A 17,553-nucleotide genomic window follows, 5' to 3' on the forward strand; every position below is an offset into this window, starting at 1 on the left:
AGACAGGGTTTTTCTGTGGCTTTGGAGCCTGTCCTGGAACTAGCTCTGTAGACCAGGCTGGTCTCGAACTCACAGAGATCCGCCTGCCTCTGGCCTCCCGAGTGCTGGGATTAAAGGCGTGCGCCACCACCGCCTGGCCAGGGAAGGACTTTTAATGAAGTAACATAGACATACATCATTCCCCGGAGACTCTCAGAACTAGATCAAGAAGTAGGGTCTAAACATACTCTTTCCATTGCGACTGTGATAAGGTTCCTACCTCCCCTCAGATTTCTACAGGTTAGGGACTTCTAAAAGAACGTAACAAAAGACTCTTAAGAGCCTTTCAACCTAGAAAATAGGACAACTCTGTCTCCTGAGAGAAATTCATTTATTCTTTCTGTAATTCAGTCCAGTGCCAACATAATCCCTTGTTGTCTACATTTACTGAGAAGCAAGAATCAGACTCCATGATTAAAAAAAAAAACAACCAAGAAGTCTCTCAAAAGGGTTTTTCAAATAGTGAGAAAATTCAATGGCTACCTCAAATTTTAAAGCAAAGCAAAACAAAACAAAACAAAACAAAAAACCCACCAAACAACCTGCCTTACCTGCTCTTTCTACCTGAGAAAGCAGAGGCCCTACAATTAGGGGGCCTCATCTAGAAGCTTCTGTGCAGTTAGTAATCAGCAGGGGAGAGACCTATTGAAGTGGCAGCTTATAAAAGCACAGGATACTGTGACACGCTGAACTCAATGGTTACAATTCCAATCGTCCTGAACGTGACAGTGGTTTAGATAAGGCAGGAACCTGTTCAAGGCTAGACAAAGCTCCCTTCAACAAATGCCCTTATTTCTGACTCCCAGTCTCTCCTATTTCTTGGCAGCCCATAGAACCACCCAGTTTTTCCTTCCTGAATGCCCTCTGGGGTATTAAAAACTTGCTTCTTTCACAGAAAGCCACAACATACAGGAGGTACAGAACAAAGAACTTTTTAGCTTTCCAAAGCCACATACTTACATAGCACTCACATCTGAAAGAATACCAGGGAGTCTGAACAAGACTGAATGACTCACGAGAGGTCGTAAGTAGAAAGGTTACCTTACGGAGGATGAATGCACGAACAAGGAAGAATAAAATTCCAGACATAATACCAGAAAGCAGTGGAGAGACGAACCAAGACATCACTGGAATAGAACACAAAGTCAAGTGTCAAGCAATGAAACTAAGGAAACATGCTTCTGAAATGTTAGGTATTCCGTTTCTGATACTCTTAACTGTGACCCCTACTTTACACCACGCACTCACTCCCCATACACAGTATTATAGAAACACATGACAAGAATAAGACCTAAACCATTCAGAATTTAAACATACCAATTTTTATCAGTTCAGACCACTTGACACCCTTTTGCCCCTGGGCCACGAGGGAGAAACCTATGGTTGCGCCGACAATACAATGGGTCCCAGAAATGGGGAGCTTCAAAAACGAAGCCACTAGTTGCCACACAGCAGAACCTGAAAGAAAATCAATAAACTTTAGTTGGGGTAAATGGCAAAACCCCCATTATGTAAGCAGCGCATTCTCATGAAAGTAAGCGGAAAAGGTTGAGGACAAAAAAAGGAACCACCCCAAGACACAAATTGGTTCTGGCACTGGCAAGAACAGAAGGCATAACAAGAACTTACCAAACATAGCACTGACGGAGCCAGCCATGAGCAAGCCTTGAGTTACGTTGTACATCTCCACATCAATCAAGCCCTTCCGGATGGTTTCACTCACTTTGGCCCCCAGCAAGACGGAGCCCACAGTTTCGAAAATGCTAGCTAGGATGCAGGCTTGCTTGAGAGTCACTACACCTGAGCCCACAGCCGTACCAAACGAATTTGCTACATCATTTGCTCCCACGGAGAATGCCAAGACAAACGCAATGATGAAGCCCAGGATGAGCATCCATAGTTTGTCATCCACCACCGGGGCAGAAGCGGTAACGGCGGCTAGAGTACTAGTAATCGGTGCCAGGGTAGATGACATTTTTCTAGTGTAGTGGTTCCTTAATTACTGCGCGGCTTTCAAGATGTGTAAACGGAATGAGGTATCAAGATGCTATAATAAATAGTATATATTATATAAAATTAAATACTGTAAACTACGGCACAGAAACCGAGCTGGGGAGTTACTGCTATACGTTGCGTATGGACGTCTGTTGTCTGGGGTTTCTTTGGCTCTGGAGGGCTACAAGCACGGAGCAGAATCCCATGGCGGATTAAAGAAAGGACGCAAGTTCATCCTGGGGGAACCAAGTGGGAGAAAATAACAATAGCGGCGCATCCCTGGCAAGGAGGCAGCCCAGAACTCCGCAGTGCCCTCCGCCCGCTACTTCTGTCCTCTGACCCCGAAAGGATGTGCGCGGTGGAACACATGGCGATCTCGATGAGCTCGCTCCCTCCCCCGCCCCGCGTGCCCCGCCCCACGCTTCCAGTTCAGTCTCTGGCCCGCCGGCCCTCGCGCGCCCTCCGTGGAAGACCGGAAAAAGGCCATTCCCGCGCGCGCGCCTGCCCGAGGACCGCCGAAAAGGCCCGCGCGCGGAAGGGTGCGGCGGGCGGTAGCGCCGCGGGAGGATCCCGCAGCTCGCAACTCCCCCAGCCGCCCGCCAGCTTCCCTCGCCCAGGGCCCGCTCCAGAGAAGAAAGAACCATTGCAAGGGCTGCCGCGCCGCCACTCACCAAAGAAAACAGAAGGCCGATCGGAGACCAGGAGAACGAGGCTGAGGCTGGCTGGAGCCACGGACGCACAGCCCCGGACGGCAGTACCCGGAACGGCACGAAAGGGCTCGCCACCCACTCGGAAGCAGCCGCGCGCACCTCAGAAAGAAAAAGCGCAGCGCGCGCCGGCGGCCATCACTCTAGCGAGCACACCGCCGGCCCCTATTTATAGCCCGCTCCGCACCCCACGTGACCTGCCGAGCCTCGCGCCCGCCCGAAGCCCCACCTCCGACGTGACGCAGCCACAGGCTGGTCGGGCGCGCCTGGCCGGGTGAGGTAGACTACTACTCTGATTGGTCCGGACGCCGCCTAGACTCCGCCCCCAGAGGGGAGCTGGTCCACGTGGGACTGGCCGGCCTCCTCCCCACAGCCTCGCCCGGGTTATCCTGTCTGTGCTGGCCACGCCGGGTGGTAGCGGGCGGGGACAGTGGGGGAGTCTGGCCCGGGCTCGCAGGTCGCCACGCTGGGACTCAGAGGCCCCAAGCAAGGTCGTTCCGAGTTTCTCCCACGCGGGCCCGGATCAGCTGTGTGGCGACGCGGAAGAGCTCGTGTGCTGGGACCTGCCCTTGGCCGGACCCGAGCGGCTCCTGGCCCTCACGTGGCCGCCTCGCTCCCGCAGTCATGCACTTGGGTGAAAACGGAAAGATTCCGGAGTCACGAGGACAGGCTTGCGTTCCCAGTTGTGGCGCTGCGCTGAGGGAGAGCCGTGGGTGGGTAGTGACTCCGCTGCGGACCTGCGGTTTCAGAGCCCCGGCTGTGGTGCAGCGGGGAGGGATGTTGCGTCGGACTCGAATTCTGACTCTTAATTGCTGCAGTGTGTGTCACCTTGAACAAATAGGTCTCTCAGACCGAGTGCTCAAGAACGTGAAATACTAGCAGTATGAGAGGAGACGGGTGGACGGGTTAGGATTGTGTAAAACCCAGCAAAGATGCGTTTCCTGTCTGCTCATCGGGGCTTGTGGCGGCAGGCAGTACTAATTGAGGTATTCTGGTTACAAGTTCTTAACCCGGGAAGAGCCATATGAGCTAAGATACAAGCATGTGACTGGAATTCATAGGTCTTCAGGAAATGTTCATTTCCTCGTTACTTTTTCCTGAATGTGCCTGTTTTAGAACGTAGGGAAAGGTAAGGGAGGATGTCTTTTCGCGTCCTGAAAGTTTTCCCATCCTTTTGAAATAAAGGTTGCTTCCTGGCCCCCCTCCGTGGTATGCGGCATTAGATTAGTTATGCGCCTTTGGCTTTTCGTTTTATTGCCTGAGAGATTTAAGTCGTGAGGGTTATAGTGATAGTTAAGTATTCCAGCCAGAACTAGCTGGTTTAGAATGCCCTTTTAAAACCCTTCCTGCAGTTTTATCACCTCCAAAGGTAGGGCACCTAATAGCAGGGGGAAAAAAGATGTTGTAAATCAGAACATCCCCGGAGTGTCCTCTGACCTATCTTCTGGTAGAATTAGAATCGTGTAGTATGGACAGGTCTGTTGACCCCAAGGTCATAGCTGGAAACCAAAGTTCATGTTCCAGGACACTGACCCTGGAGTGTAATTCCGGCACCTTCAAATACAACACTCTGTCCTTACTTCATTCCAAGGTTATAAAACATCCAATACAAGGACTGGTTTGTTAAAGGCTGTTAGTGTTCTGCCAGTTAAAACAATTTTTAAAGTAAGTATTTGTGAGGAAATTGCTCATGACTTCCCACTGTTTCTGACGTGTTTTGCTTCAGTCTGTTCATGGTCGTGCTTTTGCCTCTTGAAATTGAGACAACCGAGGTGAGGGAGGCAACCATGGTAAGGTCCACGGAGGGACAAGAGCAGACTCCTGAGGCAGAGTTTAAGTGGCTGTGCTCCGAGAGGCTGCAGTATTCTGAGACCTGGCCTTATGGTAACTGCTAACACTGTACTTTCAGGCAGAGGAAATTTTCTCTGTCTCAGGAGAGTGTTTTTAAATGGGTGGTGGAGGGGGAGGATCATGAGATGGTTTTTGGGAGTTTTGTTTTGGTTTGTTTTGGTTTGTTTTGGTTTTTTGTTTGTTTGCTTGTTTTTGCTTTTTTCGGTTTTTTAATTTTTTTTTGAGGCAGGGTCCCACTGTGTTGCTCTGGCTCTCCTGGAACTCACTCTGTAGACCAGTCTGTCTTTGAACTCACACAGAATCCCCTCCTGAGTGCTGGGATTAAAGCCGTTTGCCACCACAGCGGGCTATTTCAATATTCCGTTTGACACAGCCTAGACGCACCTGGGGAGAGTCAGTGAGGGCTGGTCTGGATCCGGTTGACTGTGGGCGTGTTTGTAGAGGACTGTCTTAATTGGAAAATTTGGAAAACCAAAGCCTGAAAATATGTGCCACCTTCCCCTGGTGTCTATTGCCATGATGAAACGCAAAACCAAAACGCAAGCTTGGGGAAGCTTACACTCACAGCACGTCTTCAGCCCTGAAGGAAGCCTGGGCGGGAACTCACACTGGACAGAACCTTGGAGACAGGAGCTCAAGCAGAGGGCATGGAGGTGTTGCTTTCTGGCTTTGCTCCTGGCGTCTTGGTCAGCCAGTCCGGGGATGGCACCACCCACAATGGGCTGGGACCTCCCCTGTCAATCACCAATTAAGATGATGTTCTACAGGCTTGCCTACAGCCTGATCTCAGTTGGGGTTCCCTCTCAGATAACTCCACCCTGCGTCAAGTTGACGTAAAATTCTCAGCATGTCTGGTTTGGGTCCCTGGACTCTATAAGAGTAGAGAAGGACCTGGAGAGATGGCTCAGACATAAGAGCACTTGTTCTTACAGAGGACCCCAGTTTGATTCCCAGTATCCGCACAGTGGCCCGCGATCGTCCATAACTCCAGCTCCAGGGGATTCGACACCCTCCTTTGACCTCTGTACGCACTAGTCATGCATGTGGTCCACAGACATAACATTCAGGCAAGCACATCGAATAAAAGTAGATGTTAAGAAATGGAGAGAACTAGCCTAGCACTGAGCGTGCGGGCACTCACGTGGCTGTAATGTGACTAGCCTGTTCTAAGCGCCTGTCACCTTGACATTCCCCACAGTGATGGTTCTACCCTGGAATTACAAGCTAGAGGAAACCCTTGCTTCCCTAAATTGCTTCCTGTCAAGAGTGTTTTATTATAGCATGAGAATGAAAGTTGAACAGCACATGAGGAACCTTAGCCAGCACACAAACAGCATTGGTTCTCGTATTCCTTCAGTGCTGGGGATCTGACCCATGTTAGAATGGAGGCCTTGGTACAAACATGCTCTTGGGGCTTCAGAAGCCTATTGCTCAGTAGTTAAACACGGTATGAAGCCAGACTGCTTGCCCTGCTGTTAGCTAGTCTCAGGGCAAACACATCCTTTACCTGGCTAGTTCAGCTTTAAAGAGAAGAGATGAAGGGTCCCTCCTTCGCAGGACTGTTGGGAGGAGTACATGATTACACTGTAAGGCATCGAAATCCCCTTTCTCTTTATTCAACAGCTAGCCATGAGCAGAGTCCCCCAGCACCTTCCTTTCTCCAGCCATCAGGGCCAAGAGTTCTTTCCAACTTCCTGCTGCAGGAGAAGCCAAGGAAATCAGCTGCTGCCAGAGAAGTGGGGGCAGCAGTGTGATACACGGCATGTGAGTACCTAGGCTTGAACTCTGACTCTTCACGGGGTTGTTGTTTTGTTTAATATTTATTTTTACTTTGAAATATGTGTGGATGGGTATGTGCACTTGAATGCAGAAACCTGTGGAGGCTACAGGTACCAAGTAACCCTAGAACTAAAGTTACAGGCAATTGTGAGCTGCCTGATATAGATCCTAGGAATCAAATTCAGGTCCTTTGCAAGAACTAGTATGAACTCTTGACCACTGAACCATCTCTCCAGCCCCTAATAATACTTTTGCTTTGTCTGTTTATGCATTTGTTTATTCGCTTTGTGGAATAATCTTTTTGTACACTGTGAAGATGTGTCTTTGCCAAGGTGCCTTCTGATTGGTTTAATAAAGAGCTGAATGGCCAATGGCTAGGCAAGAAGAGGTTAGGCCGGACTTAAAGTCACACAGAGTGTCATGAGGCAAAACATAGATTAATATAAATGTGTAGCACGATTAATAAAAACCTAGAGACAAAAATTGGGATTCAACCTGAAGGTCAGAAAAGCAAAACAGCCACTGGCTCTTACCTCTACCTCAATCTGAAATGGTGATCCTGCCTCCAGGATCCTCATTCTGAGGAATGAGACTGTGTGTGAGAGCTGTCTCCTCCGGTATTATTATTATTCCTCACTAGGGCTGGGATTAAAGGTATGCACCACTATCGCCCAGTTTCTATGGCAAACTAGTGTGGCTACTGGGATTAAAGGTGTGTGTCACCACTGCCTGGTCTATAACAGTAAACAGCTGACCAGTGCAGCTGTTTTACTCTCTGAACTTCAGGCAAGCTTTAGTTATTAAGATACAAATGAAATATCACTACATAAATGGATTAATTTAAGTTATAAGTGCTAGTAGAACTTACAACTTAAAGCTATAGGCCAAGCTTTAATTAATAAGTCTCCATGTTGTTTTTTGTGAACTGGTGGCCCAAAGAAAAAGCCATCTATGATTTGCAGTGCTGGGAATGGAACGCAGGACTTGCATGCTAGACAATCATTCTACTGCTAACACCAGCCTTAGCACCCTGGCCACAGGATCCTGCCGCCGAGTCATGAGTCTGAGACCCCTCACCTACCTTCACCCTCAGAGGTCAGAACAAAACAGCCTGCCTGGCACTGCAGAACACAAAGCAAGGCTCTGTGGGACAAGACCCCCATCCACGCACACACAGAATTCCAGACAAAAGGAGGAGACAATACCACACATGGGCATTGTGAGCTCAGAGAGACTTACAGTCCAGGAAATATATCTGCAGTCACCATTCAGTATACACGAATGTACATCCTGGAAAAAGTCTATTGTGAAGAGGAAACTCCACATTCCCTGTGCAGCCAGACTGGGAACAATGACGGTTTCAGAAGCCTCCCATAGGACTTGAAGGGAACAGAGGAAGAGACCATCCCTGGAAGAGAAGGCACCCAGTTGTGTTTTACTCTTTTGACTTTTTGTGGGGCCCACTACCCAGCTTCCAAATAAATCACAGACAGAGGCTTACTCTTAGTTACGTCTGCCTGGCATTAGCTTGACTTGTTCCTTGCCAGCGTTACTCATCTTGTCTACCTTTTCCCTCTGGGCTTTTATCTTTCTTATTTCTGTGTGTCTTCCTTTCCTTCTTACTCCGTGGCTGGCCGAGTGACTGGTCCCTGAGGTCTTCCTCTCCTTGTTCTCTCATTGCTGCTTTTGCTAAGTTCTGTTTCTTCTCTCTGCCTCCCAGCCCCGCCCATCCTTTCTCCTTCCTTGCTATTGGCCATTCAGCTCTTCACTAGGTCATCAGGTGTTTTAGACAGGCAAAGAATCACAGCTTCACAGAGTTAAACAAACACAGCATAAACACAGTAACACACTTTAAAACAATATTCCCCTATGGTACCCCTTAAGGGATAACCTTCTCCTCTACAGCCACTTCCCTGTGCCCAGGAGGACGAGAGAATTGTAAAATTTGCAGTGTGATTACATGCTTCCTCTGTGCCACCACATATCTCATGTAAAATGCTGTGTGAGTACTTTCATCTTATTTTACAGAGGAGCTGAGGCACAGAGCATGAAGCTGGTTAAATCCAGTTAAAGCCCTAACAAACTTCAGGTACCCCTCCCCCAGTGCCAGGAAGCCCAGAGGCAAGGCAAGTAGATTTGAGTGCTAACTCTGATTTTCACTTGACAGGTTCATTCCTCTCTTCTATTTGACTCTTGAATTTATTTATAGCCTATATTTAAAGCCTTTTCAAGTCCTGTTGGAAAAGTAAGGGGTACTTCTATACCTGTCTCTAAGATTGGCCCCAATTTCCCTAGAGTAAGAAGACAGAAAACTAGCTCTCTCTAAAATGAAGTTGTGTCATGACCTTGGTGTTGCAGTAAACCCTTTACAGTTTTCCCGGAAAAGAAAACCTGTCTTGCAAGGCAAACTCCCTGTTTGGGGCTAGTGCGATGGCTCAGTGTATAAGAGCGCTTGAAGTGCAAGCATAAGGACCTGAGTTTGAATCCCCAGCACCCGTGTGAAAAGCCAGGCATGGCTGCATGTGTCCATAACCCTAGTACTGGGAGAGCAGGAGACAGAGAGAGGGATTCCTAGAGCTCTCTGGCCAGTCATATAAACAGTAAGCTTCTGACTAAATGGGAGACCCTTCTCAAGGTAGTAAGGTGGAGGGCAATAGAGGAAGACAGCAAATATCCTCCCCTGGCCTTCACACACACACACACACACACACACACACACACACAGAGAGAGAGAGACAGAGAGAGAGAGACAGAGAAAGAGACAGGAGGGTGGTGGAGAACCACCAATAATCTCTTGGGATGCAGAGACAGGAAAATCCTGAGTTCTAGACCAGCCTGGGCTACACAGCAAAATCCTGTTTCTAAAACCAAATAGAATCAAGAAAAGTAATAATTCGAGGAAGGAGTCCAATCCCTACCACTTCCCCATCTGCTTTGGATACTGCTGACCTCTCCGTCTCCAGACCTCACATCTTCCTACTCCCTAGCTCACAGACAGGGTGTCCATGATTGTCCACACTAGATCCCGGGGCACCTAGAACCTGAAGTAGAGAACTTTCACATACTGAGCCACCCAAACGCTGATGTGAGAGCACAGCTGAGGTAGATCTCAGGCCAGTACAAAGCATGAGCAGCTGGACCTGGTTGTGTCAAGGAAACTAGTGGTCCGTTTTCCTGTCAACACAGGAGTTGGCCTACCCGCTCCAGACCTTGTGCACCTCTTTCCTGACAGCTCATCATGTGGTGGCTTCCTTCTGGCTCGTACTCACACGTGTGGGTGTGATGTGGCAGAGGACCCAGGCGGTGGGAAAAGGAACACAGCTCTCTAACATCCTACAGTGGTCTAGATGTCTTGGCTCTCCTTTTGAACCAGCCTCAGGACCACACAGCATTCTCAGATACTTCTTCGGAAGGACTTCAGACATCAGAAGTCTCCAAGGAGACCTATACTGGGACTCACCATTTTCACCAATGCTCTGTCTTCTCAGCTCTTCCACCGAGGTAAAAGGATTGCTGGAACCCATGTCATGGCGATCCTTCTCCTTGTCTCCACAACCCAGGACATGTGGTTTCAGCCTGAGAAAGCGAGGGGGTGGCAAGACATGAGTCATCCACACAGTCATCCAGGAGCAGAGAGGCAGCTTTGAGCTCAGCATGGCTTCCCTAGCTCTTCAATCAGTCACCAGATACCCTGCTGTGATCTCATCCCCAAGGTTGACCAGCCTGTGTCCTCACAAAACACAGGCTCCTTTCTTGCACTTGAAACACGGACTGTGAGACCAACAGCAGCGCAGAAGTCAACATTCTACACTTCTTCCCACCCTGCCCCTGCTAGGCCTGCCACTCCACACCACACTCTCGGGCTGCTAGTAGACCCTGATTTATGCTTCACTCAGCAAACATTTCCAGAACGTGAGAGATTATGCCAGGCTACCTGTCCCCTAGGTCACCCCACCACCCCAAGGAACCCCTTTTACTAGCATCCCTTCCAATCGAATCGGGATCATTCGTTCCTTTGATCCCTTCACCAAAAGAGGATTCTTTAAGAACAGCTCCACAGGGCTCAAAATAAAGGCAGAAAAATAATGCCTGTCTTGGGGCTGGGTGAGGGGGATTTTATCATAGCGTTATTAGTCTCTAATGCTAGGTGTTTGGGGGCCCAAGAGGTGCTCCAGGCTGAAGAAAATGGTGCACACATAATTCCAGCGCTCAGGACGTAAAGCAGAGAGTCACGAGCTAGAGTCCAGTCTGGGCTCCTTAGCTAGTTAATACCATGCTGAGCCACAGAGCAAGACCGTGTAGCAAAAAAAAAAAAAAAAAAACCCAAAAACTAACAAACATGGGCTAGGGAGGATAGTGCACTTACCCAGTGTGGTAGAAAGTCCTGGTTAAGAGGGGAGAAAACAAGAATGAGAGTAGATTTCAGCTGTCAGGGGAAACTCAGGTTATAAGCAAAGCTTTACTTCTTCCTTTTCATTGGAGAACTATTTCCGGTGATGGAGGCTAAAGGTCCTGCCCTCTGCCGGGCTCCTCAGAGTGCCGTCATGGATCTGCAGCAAGGGAACTTGCCAGGTCCCCACCCTCAGTGTCCAGAACCGGACATCGTCTGTGCGGAGGGAGCAATGGTGGTTCACCCTAGGACCTTGTGCGTGTGGCAGCCCAAGTCCCAGAACACCTGACAAGCTCCCAGTGTGATTAGGATGCATGTGGCCCTTTGGGAAACAATGACAAAAATAATGATTCTTGCCAACAGGCAAGCTTAGAAACAGTGTGTTTACATGTTCTTTTTCAGTCAGAGGATTTTGTTCACGCATTATCCTTCTCAGTCATTCAGATTTTGTGGAGATCACGTTTACTATCTTTTGAAATGAAATGATTCTGTAGTTGGTGAGCTCATTCATTATTCTCAGATTCACTTCAGTTTTATTTTTCCAAAGTGACTATTTTTCTTGCAGACAATTTAACTATTACCTCAGAAAATACCCATTTCAGTCATGTTTGGTAGCACATCTCTGTAGCCCCAGCATTCAAGAACCTGAAGTAGGAAGACTACAAATTTTAAGACAGCTTATGTAATAAGGCCCTGTCTCAAATACATACATTTAGGTATAGTGTGAATATGTATGTATGCATAAGTGTATATGTGGAGATATACACTCAGTTTCAAGAATTATCTATTCTACTACCCCATCACTGAAAGAATTGAACTTGTTTTTCAAAAAAAAAAAATATTTATTATGTATACAGTGTTCTGTCTGTGTGTGTGCCTACAGACCAGAAGAGGGCACCAGATCTCATTATAGATGGTTGTGAGCCACCATGTGGTTGCTGGGAATTGAACTCAGGACCTCTGGAAGAATAGTCAGTGTTAACCTCTGAGCCACCTCTCCAGCCCTGAGAACTGAACTTCTTAACTGTTGTCACCTTGTACAATTCCTTTGCCTTTTTAATAACAATAATTTGTAAGAGCCTAACTATTCTTTCAGAATTTGCCCTCTGGGTCCCAGATGCCTTTGGAAGCATTGTTTCATTCCTCTTCACAACTGTGCAATGTACACAAAGAAAGTGTTATCTTATAGATAATGAGAGTCCCAGTGCCCACAGTCACATGGCTAGCAAATAAGATAGTGAGACCCAGGATTCTGGTCCTATAGGCCCTAGTGGGCACTGGCTGGATGGCTGGATAGATAGATAGATAGATAGATAGATAGATAGATAGATAGATAGATAGATAGATAGATAGATAATTACCATGTGTTGCATGTGTTGATTCAAATCAAAGTATACACCCACAGGGCTGGGGAAAGAATATGAGAATATGTCATCTTCCAAGATGGCCCCAACTGTGAATACTCCATTCCATTATCCATAGGAACCCACTTGTGCTTTGACGATTTAGCTCTCAAATCATGGTCATTGTAACTATTGGGCTAAACAAAGTCTACAGATTCAGATACTCAGAGGCTGAGAGTAGAAGATTGCTAATTCAAGAATAGTCAGGGCAACATCATGAGAGCCTGTCTTAAATTAAAAAGAAGGTTGAGGGAACTGGAGAGACAGCTCAAGGGTTAGGAGCATATATTGTTCTTAAAGAGGACCTGAGTTCAATTCCCAGCACCCACACCAGGCAGCTCACAACTATCTGTAACTCTAACTTCAAAGGATCTGATGTCTCCCCACCTGACCTCATACACATACTTCACTTATACATAAGCAATAATGGCTATTTTTTTTTTAAAAGAAGAGGGCTGGGGATATGGCTCAATGGCAGAGCACTTGCCTAGCATGCACAGAGCCCAAGATTCCGTCCCCATTACCACGGGCAGAGGACAAAACCTGTCAGACTAATTGGTAAAATTATTTACTGCAAGAAAAGCTCCAAACTCTCTATTAAAAATAATATAGTCTCAAAAACAGCTCCACAGAAAAGGTTACCCAGTTAAAAGGACACCTCCTGGAAATCCCAGATTTCTATCTAATGCCCCAAATAATCACCATTAACAGTTATACACACACACACTTTTATATTTTCTCTAATATATATATAGTTTTTATTTTTTAACCAAATGAAACCATACCATGGACTTATGTAACTGTTCTTTGGTCTGTTACCACTATCTTGGATTCTTTTGCAGTCTTCCTGATTGTTTTCCTGGATTATCTGCATAATAATAATCTACTATAAAGTGTGTCTGTCTGTCCTTGTGCAACTATATTGGCTGGGTTGTAAGCTGCACGATGTTGTTTGTTTGTTTGTGGCTTTGGAGCCTGTCCTGGAACTAGCTCTTGTAGACTAGACTGGCCTCGAACTCACAGAGATCCGCCTGTCTCTGCCTCCCGAGTCCTGGGATTAAAGGTGTGTGCCACCACCGCCCGGCAATGTTTTCATTACCTATATAATAATACCAACTCAGACACCCACCCAGCACACAGAAGGAAACACCCAGGCCAAGGCTGAGGGGTGTTTTCCAATCCCTTCCAGATCACACGTGGCTACCCACATCTCCCTCTCCAGTGTCAGCCTTTCTTTTTAACTCTCAGCTCTTTGAAATCTTTTGGTTCTTCTCCTCAGCCAAGCAGTGTTTCCTCTGCCTTCCCCTTCCAGCCTGGGACCTGTCATTTCCGAACGAGATTGTCTCTCTCCCATTTCCACTGCCCCTGCTTCTGCAGACCAGGGTTTCTTCCTCCGTCCACCCTCTTCCCAGTCTGTCTTCTCCCCAGCAGCCTCCCACAGCCCAGCTGATGAGCACCGCCTTCCCCCAGCTATGTGGGGTGTATGTTTGCTTACCCAGTGAGGTCATCCTCGCCTTCACCTCCTTGCTTGTTGACAACCCCACCTCCACAGAGCCTGCCGTTGGCATGGCGGTTGTTATGGGGTCATCGAGGGTAACCAAACTCTGAAGAGACACAGTTTTGCTGCCAACAACTGTAAGTCTGTAGTTGGCAACTCAGAAAGGCTGGCTCAAGGATCTTGCTGCCAATAAATAACCAAGGATTAAGCCAGCTCTTGCCCTCACCTCCCGGTGGGTACCACTTTCATTTCCTATCACTCTTGGGCATCTAGCAGGGACCACTCAGAACACTTCACTGATGTTTCCAACCCTCTGGACATGTGGCTGGCAGCTCTAATTGGGCTCTGGGATGCGGGGTAGGGGAGGAATAGGTGCAGAAGGAGAAAGGAGTACTGTCTGGTGCTTAGGATCCCAGGCTTGAGCTCAGAGCACCCTCTCTGCTCTTGGTCCATCCATCCAGTGGCCTCACATCTCCCTCTGCCTGCAGGAATGAAGACCAGGGCCTCAGGGACTTTCCACCAGCAGGGGCTAGAAGATCTGACACAAGACTGAGGGACATGGGAACTGCAGATTGTTGTGAAATCCAAGATCAGCATTTCCATCCACCCCAGGGTGTGTGTGTGGGGGGGGGGGGTCACTAGCTCCTCTCACCCTCATTGTCTTCTTTGTCCCCAGCAGGCTCCTGATCCAGGACTTCTCTCCCTGTCATCTAGTTCACCTCTAAACACCTCCAAGTTGCCTGTGCTCTGACTGCAACTCCTCTCTGCTGCAGGTTCCCTGAGACAGTGGTCCCTACCCACTGCCTTCCTGCCTCTCCAGCTGCTGAGATGATTCATGTGACCTTTGACCTCCTGACACTCAGGCCTTTCTCAAGCCTTCCTAGGTACCCTATCACTGAAATGCTGATGGAGCTCCCAGTATGAGTGTGTGTATGTGTGTGTGTGCGTGTGTGTGTATGTGTGTGTGCATGTGTGTGTATGTGTGTGTGCGCATGTATGTGTATGTGTGCGTGTGCATGTGTGCAAGAGGCTGGCTCGTCAGCTGAGCCCCAGGGAGGCTCATATTAGAAGTGCATACTGTCATGCCCCCCCTTTTACACCAGTGCAGGGGATTGAGCTCAGGTCCTCACATTTGTGAGGTGAAGCATTTTACCCATTGAGCTGTCTCTTCCCCCCTCAAGCAAGACTCCTTTTTAACGTGGTCTCTGATGACTCTGTGTGATCTCCACCTCTCCAAGTCCTGAGCAGTCTCCTTCGCCAGCCCTCATCATCTCTCTCTCCCCAGGAGTCTCACCTGATTGGTCTGCACTGAAATCACCACCTCCAGGCGCACTTTCACTAGCCCAGTGTCTCCTCCCACCATCCTCAACACAGGCTGTGTAGCCCTTCCAACAGCTGTAGCGAGGTAACGCCCAGATGTCTCAAAGCCTCCAAGCAGCATCCTTCTCGGGAATAACCAGAGCGGTGTCCCTCAGCTAGGTACTCTGCGGTTTCAAGCCCACTGTTCTTTGAATCTCCCAACTCCACATCCCAGGAATCTACATCCTGTGGTTTCACCCAGATGACTGGCTCCTTCCACTCTCACTCCTGCCTCTTCCTCGATTATCTGGGTGCTAGGTGGCCCAATTCTGTAGACATGCCATGGGCCATTATCAGTCATCATCAGTCCACTCTGTGTTGTGTAACCCGTGATGAAGAGCTCCCATCCTAATCCTTACATTCATCCCCTGGGATCCTCCTATTCAAGTTTAACTTTACTATTCAAGGTGTCTACTCTGCCATCGGGTCTGGTTGATCTGCTCTGTTTTCCCATGTTTTTATTTAGCTATACCAGCAGAATACTGCTGTGGACATCTTCGCCCTGCATCAGAGCATAGGGAACTGAGCAGGGACTGGCAAATTCAAGCTCAGGGCAAGACAAAAAGACCAGCAAGTGAGATACCAAGGAAGGTCCAGGTTCGAAGGTTGAAGGCCCCGGGGTGACCACACCCAACCCCTTTTCACCTAGACTGGACTATGAATCACCAGTTTTACTTCCTCAGTGAAGTGCTGGCCTGCAGCCATTCCAGAAATCCTTCTCTATGGTTGAGTCCCCTAGGGCATCGGTCAGCCCCTCAGTGTCTGGCCGGTTGCAGTGACCTGCTTTCCTCCTCACGGAGTGGAAGAAGCAGCAGCCCTCAGCCAGCCCAGAAGTGTCAGCTTCTCTTCTCGCCCAGCCGGCTGCGCTGCACCTCGAGTCAGGTGCTGCCCAGGGCTCCAACTTCCTGGGAGGGAGAAGCAGAGCTGACATTCTCACTAGAGAAAGGGTGGGCCTGCCCCTCCTTTGCTCATGACCTGCTCAAAGGCAGCCAGCTGGAGTTTGCTACGGAGCTCGTGCTGGTGACTTTTTGATCATCCTAAGCCTTTGCTAAGTGCCATCAACACGTTGACTTAAGTGGTAAAGGATGCCGGGTTGATGTGGGTTGTGGGGGTGGAGGAGAAGACGAACAGGAGGAGGAAGCAGATGGAGAGAGGCGTGAGAAGAAAAGAACACATGGAACCAGGCTCCTAGACTAGACTCTGGTTTCTCCTGCCCTTCCCGCACCGTCCTGTGTGGCCAGCCGCTCATCTGTTGACACCTTAGCTGTTTCCCAGCCTCTGCACCCCACTGGAATCAGCCTGCACAGTCTTCTAAGTCACTGTTTTCTATCATTGCCTAGGGGACACAAGCCAGTGGCTTTGTCTAGCCAGGGCTTTCCATGACTGGGCCTCCTATCCGTTGGCTTTATTTTCCATTGCTTCACAGGGGAAAATGTCGACTGTGCCCAGCCTGGCTTGTCATTGCCACCACTCCCTCATGGAGCAGCCGTGCATGGTTACTTAGCAAAAGGCAACCTTAGCATTGTTTCATCTTGGTGGTTTCTCCCGTAATCATTCACTGAGTACTGCCATTCATAAAACTGGAAAAAGGTTAACTTTCTCAGAAATCTTACTGCTTCTCAGCCTTCCCCCTGGTTCCTTCCCTCTAGTAATCTCGAACAACGGTGAAGCTACCTGAATTCTGCAGGTGCGAACCCAAGGCTCAGAAGAGACTGGCTGCTCCCAAGCTGGAAGAATCCTGGGCTAGAGAGTTGCAGGCTCAGCTCAGGACCTTTTCAGTCCACGGATCAAGGTCATCCCACTTTACCTGACTAAAGTGAAAACCATATGCGCTTGAGAGCATGGGCCATCCTCACTTTCTGTGTTTGGCAAACAGCGAGCACATTAGTGTCTTCGTCTATGCAAGCCACTGAAACAGGATTCCACAGACCTGTGGTCTGTAAGCAACAGAAATGTATTGCTCACAGGAAGCTGGGAAGTTCAAGAGCAGGATGCCCACAGATTGGTGTCTAGCAAAGGGCCATCCTCTGGTCTACTTTGTTCACATGACAGAGCCCGAGGGAGCTCTTTGGGAGTCTCTTCTAAGAGCACTGATCCTATGCACCACGGTTCCACCCTGTGGTCTAATCACCAACCTAAAGTCCCACTTCTTGATGACACCACGTTTGGACTCAGGCTCAACACATGACTTCTGAGGAGCATAGTCTATTGCAGATGGGTTATGACTACTCTCTCTCAAAAAAAAAAAAAAAAGAAGAAGAAGAAGAAAAAAGCAGCACTAGGTAAGTAGTTAGGCTTCTGTTTTCGTTTTTTATATTTATTTATTTATTTATTTATTTATTTATTATGCATACAATGTTCTGTTAACATATATAAACCAGAAGAGGCACCAGATCTCATTACAGATTGTTGTGAGTAACCATGTGGTTGCTGGGAATTAAACTCAGGACCAGGACCTTTGGAAGAGCAGTCAGTGATCTTAACTTCTGAGCCATCTCTCCAGCCCCTGTTTTACGTTTTGTTTTTTTTTTT

General features: G+C 48.3%; 2 protein-coding genes across 5 annotated transcripts in view; one reads left to right on the forward strand and one right to left on the reverse strand.

The window, feature by feature from the left end:
- Positions 1-2,917, reverse strand: part of Slc20a1 (solute carrier family 20 member 1) — a 13,814-nt gene extending 10,897 nt beyond the window's left edge. The window contains exons 1-4 of one of the 2 annotated variants that reach the window (XM_005365643.2): positions 2,706-2,907; positions 1,669-2,270; positions 1,357-1,497; positions 1,081-1,166 (exon numbers count right to left, since the gene is read on the reverse strand). In XM_005365643.2, the coding sequence (XP_005365700.1) occupies positions 1,081-1,166; positions 1,357-1,497; positions 1,669-2,014 (573 nt within the window). In that variant the 5' untranslated portion in view covers positions 2,015-2,270; positions 2,706-2,907. Of the gene's footprint in view, positions 1-1,080; positions 1,167-1,356; positions 1,498-1,668; positions 2,271-2,705 lie in introns of both variants that reach the window. The other variant, XM_005365644.3, reaches the window with a different exon arrangement.
- Positions 2,918-3,058: 141 nt separating this feature from the next.
- The window catches only part of LOC113458106, a 27,760-nt gene continuing 13,265 nt past the window's right edge, over positions 3,059-17,553 (forward strand). The window contains exons 1-3 of one of the 3 annotated variants that reach the window (XR_003378541.1): positions 3,059-3,727; positions 6,216-6,356; positions 14,948-17,303. Coding sequence is in view for 1 of the 3 variants with exons in the window: in XM_026788532.1 (XP_026644333.1) it covers positions 3,674-3,727; positions 6,216-6,356; positions 9,558-9,977 (615 nt within the window). In the remaining 2 variants the exon portion in view is untranslated. Of the gene's footprint in view, positions 3,728-6,215; positions 6,357-9,557; positions 11,567-14,947; positions 17,304-17,553 lie in introns of those variants that run through there. The other 2 variants (XR_003378542.1, XM_026788532.1) reach the window with 2 other exon arrangements.

The sequence above is a fragment of the Microtus ochrogaster genome, unplaced genomic scaffold (genome assembly GCF_000317375.1).
Source record: "Microtus ochrogaster isolate Prairie Vole_2 unplaced genomic scaffold, MicOch1.0 UNK3, whole genome shotgun sequence".
Classification (NCBI taxonomy): Eukaryota; Metazoa; Chordata; class Mammalia; order Rodentia; family Cricetidae; genus Microtus; species Microtus ochrogaster.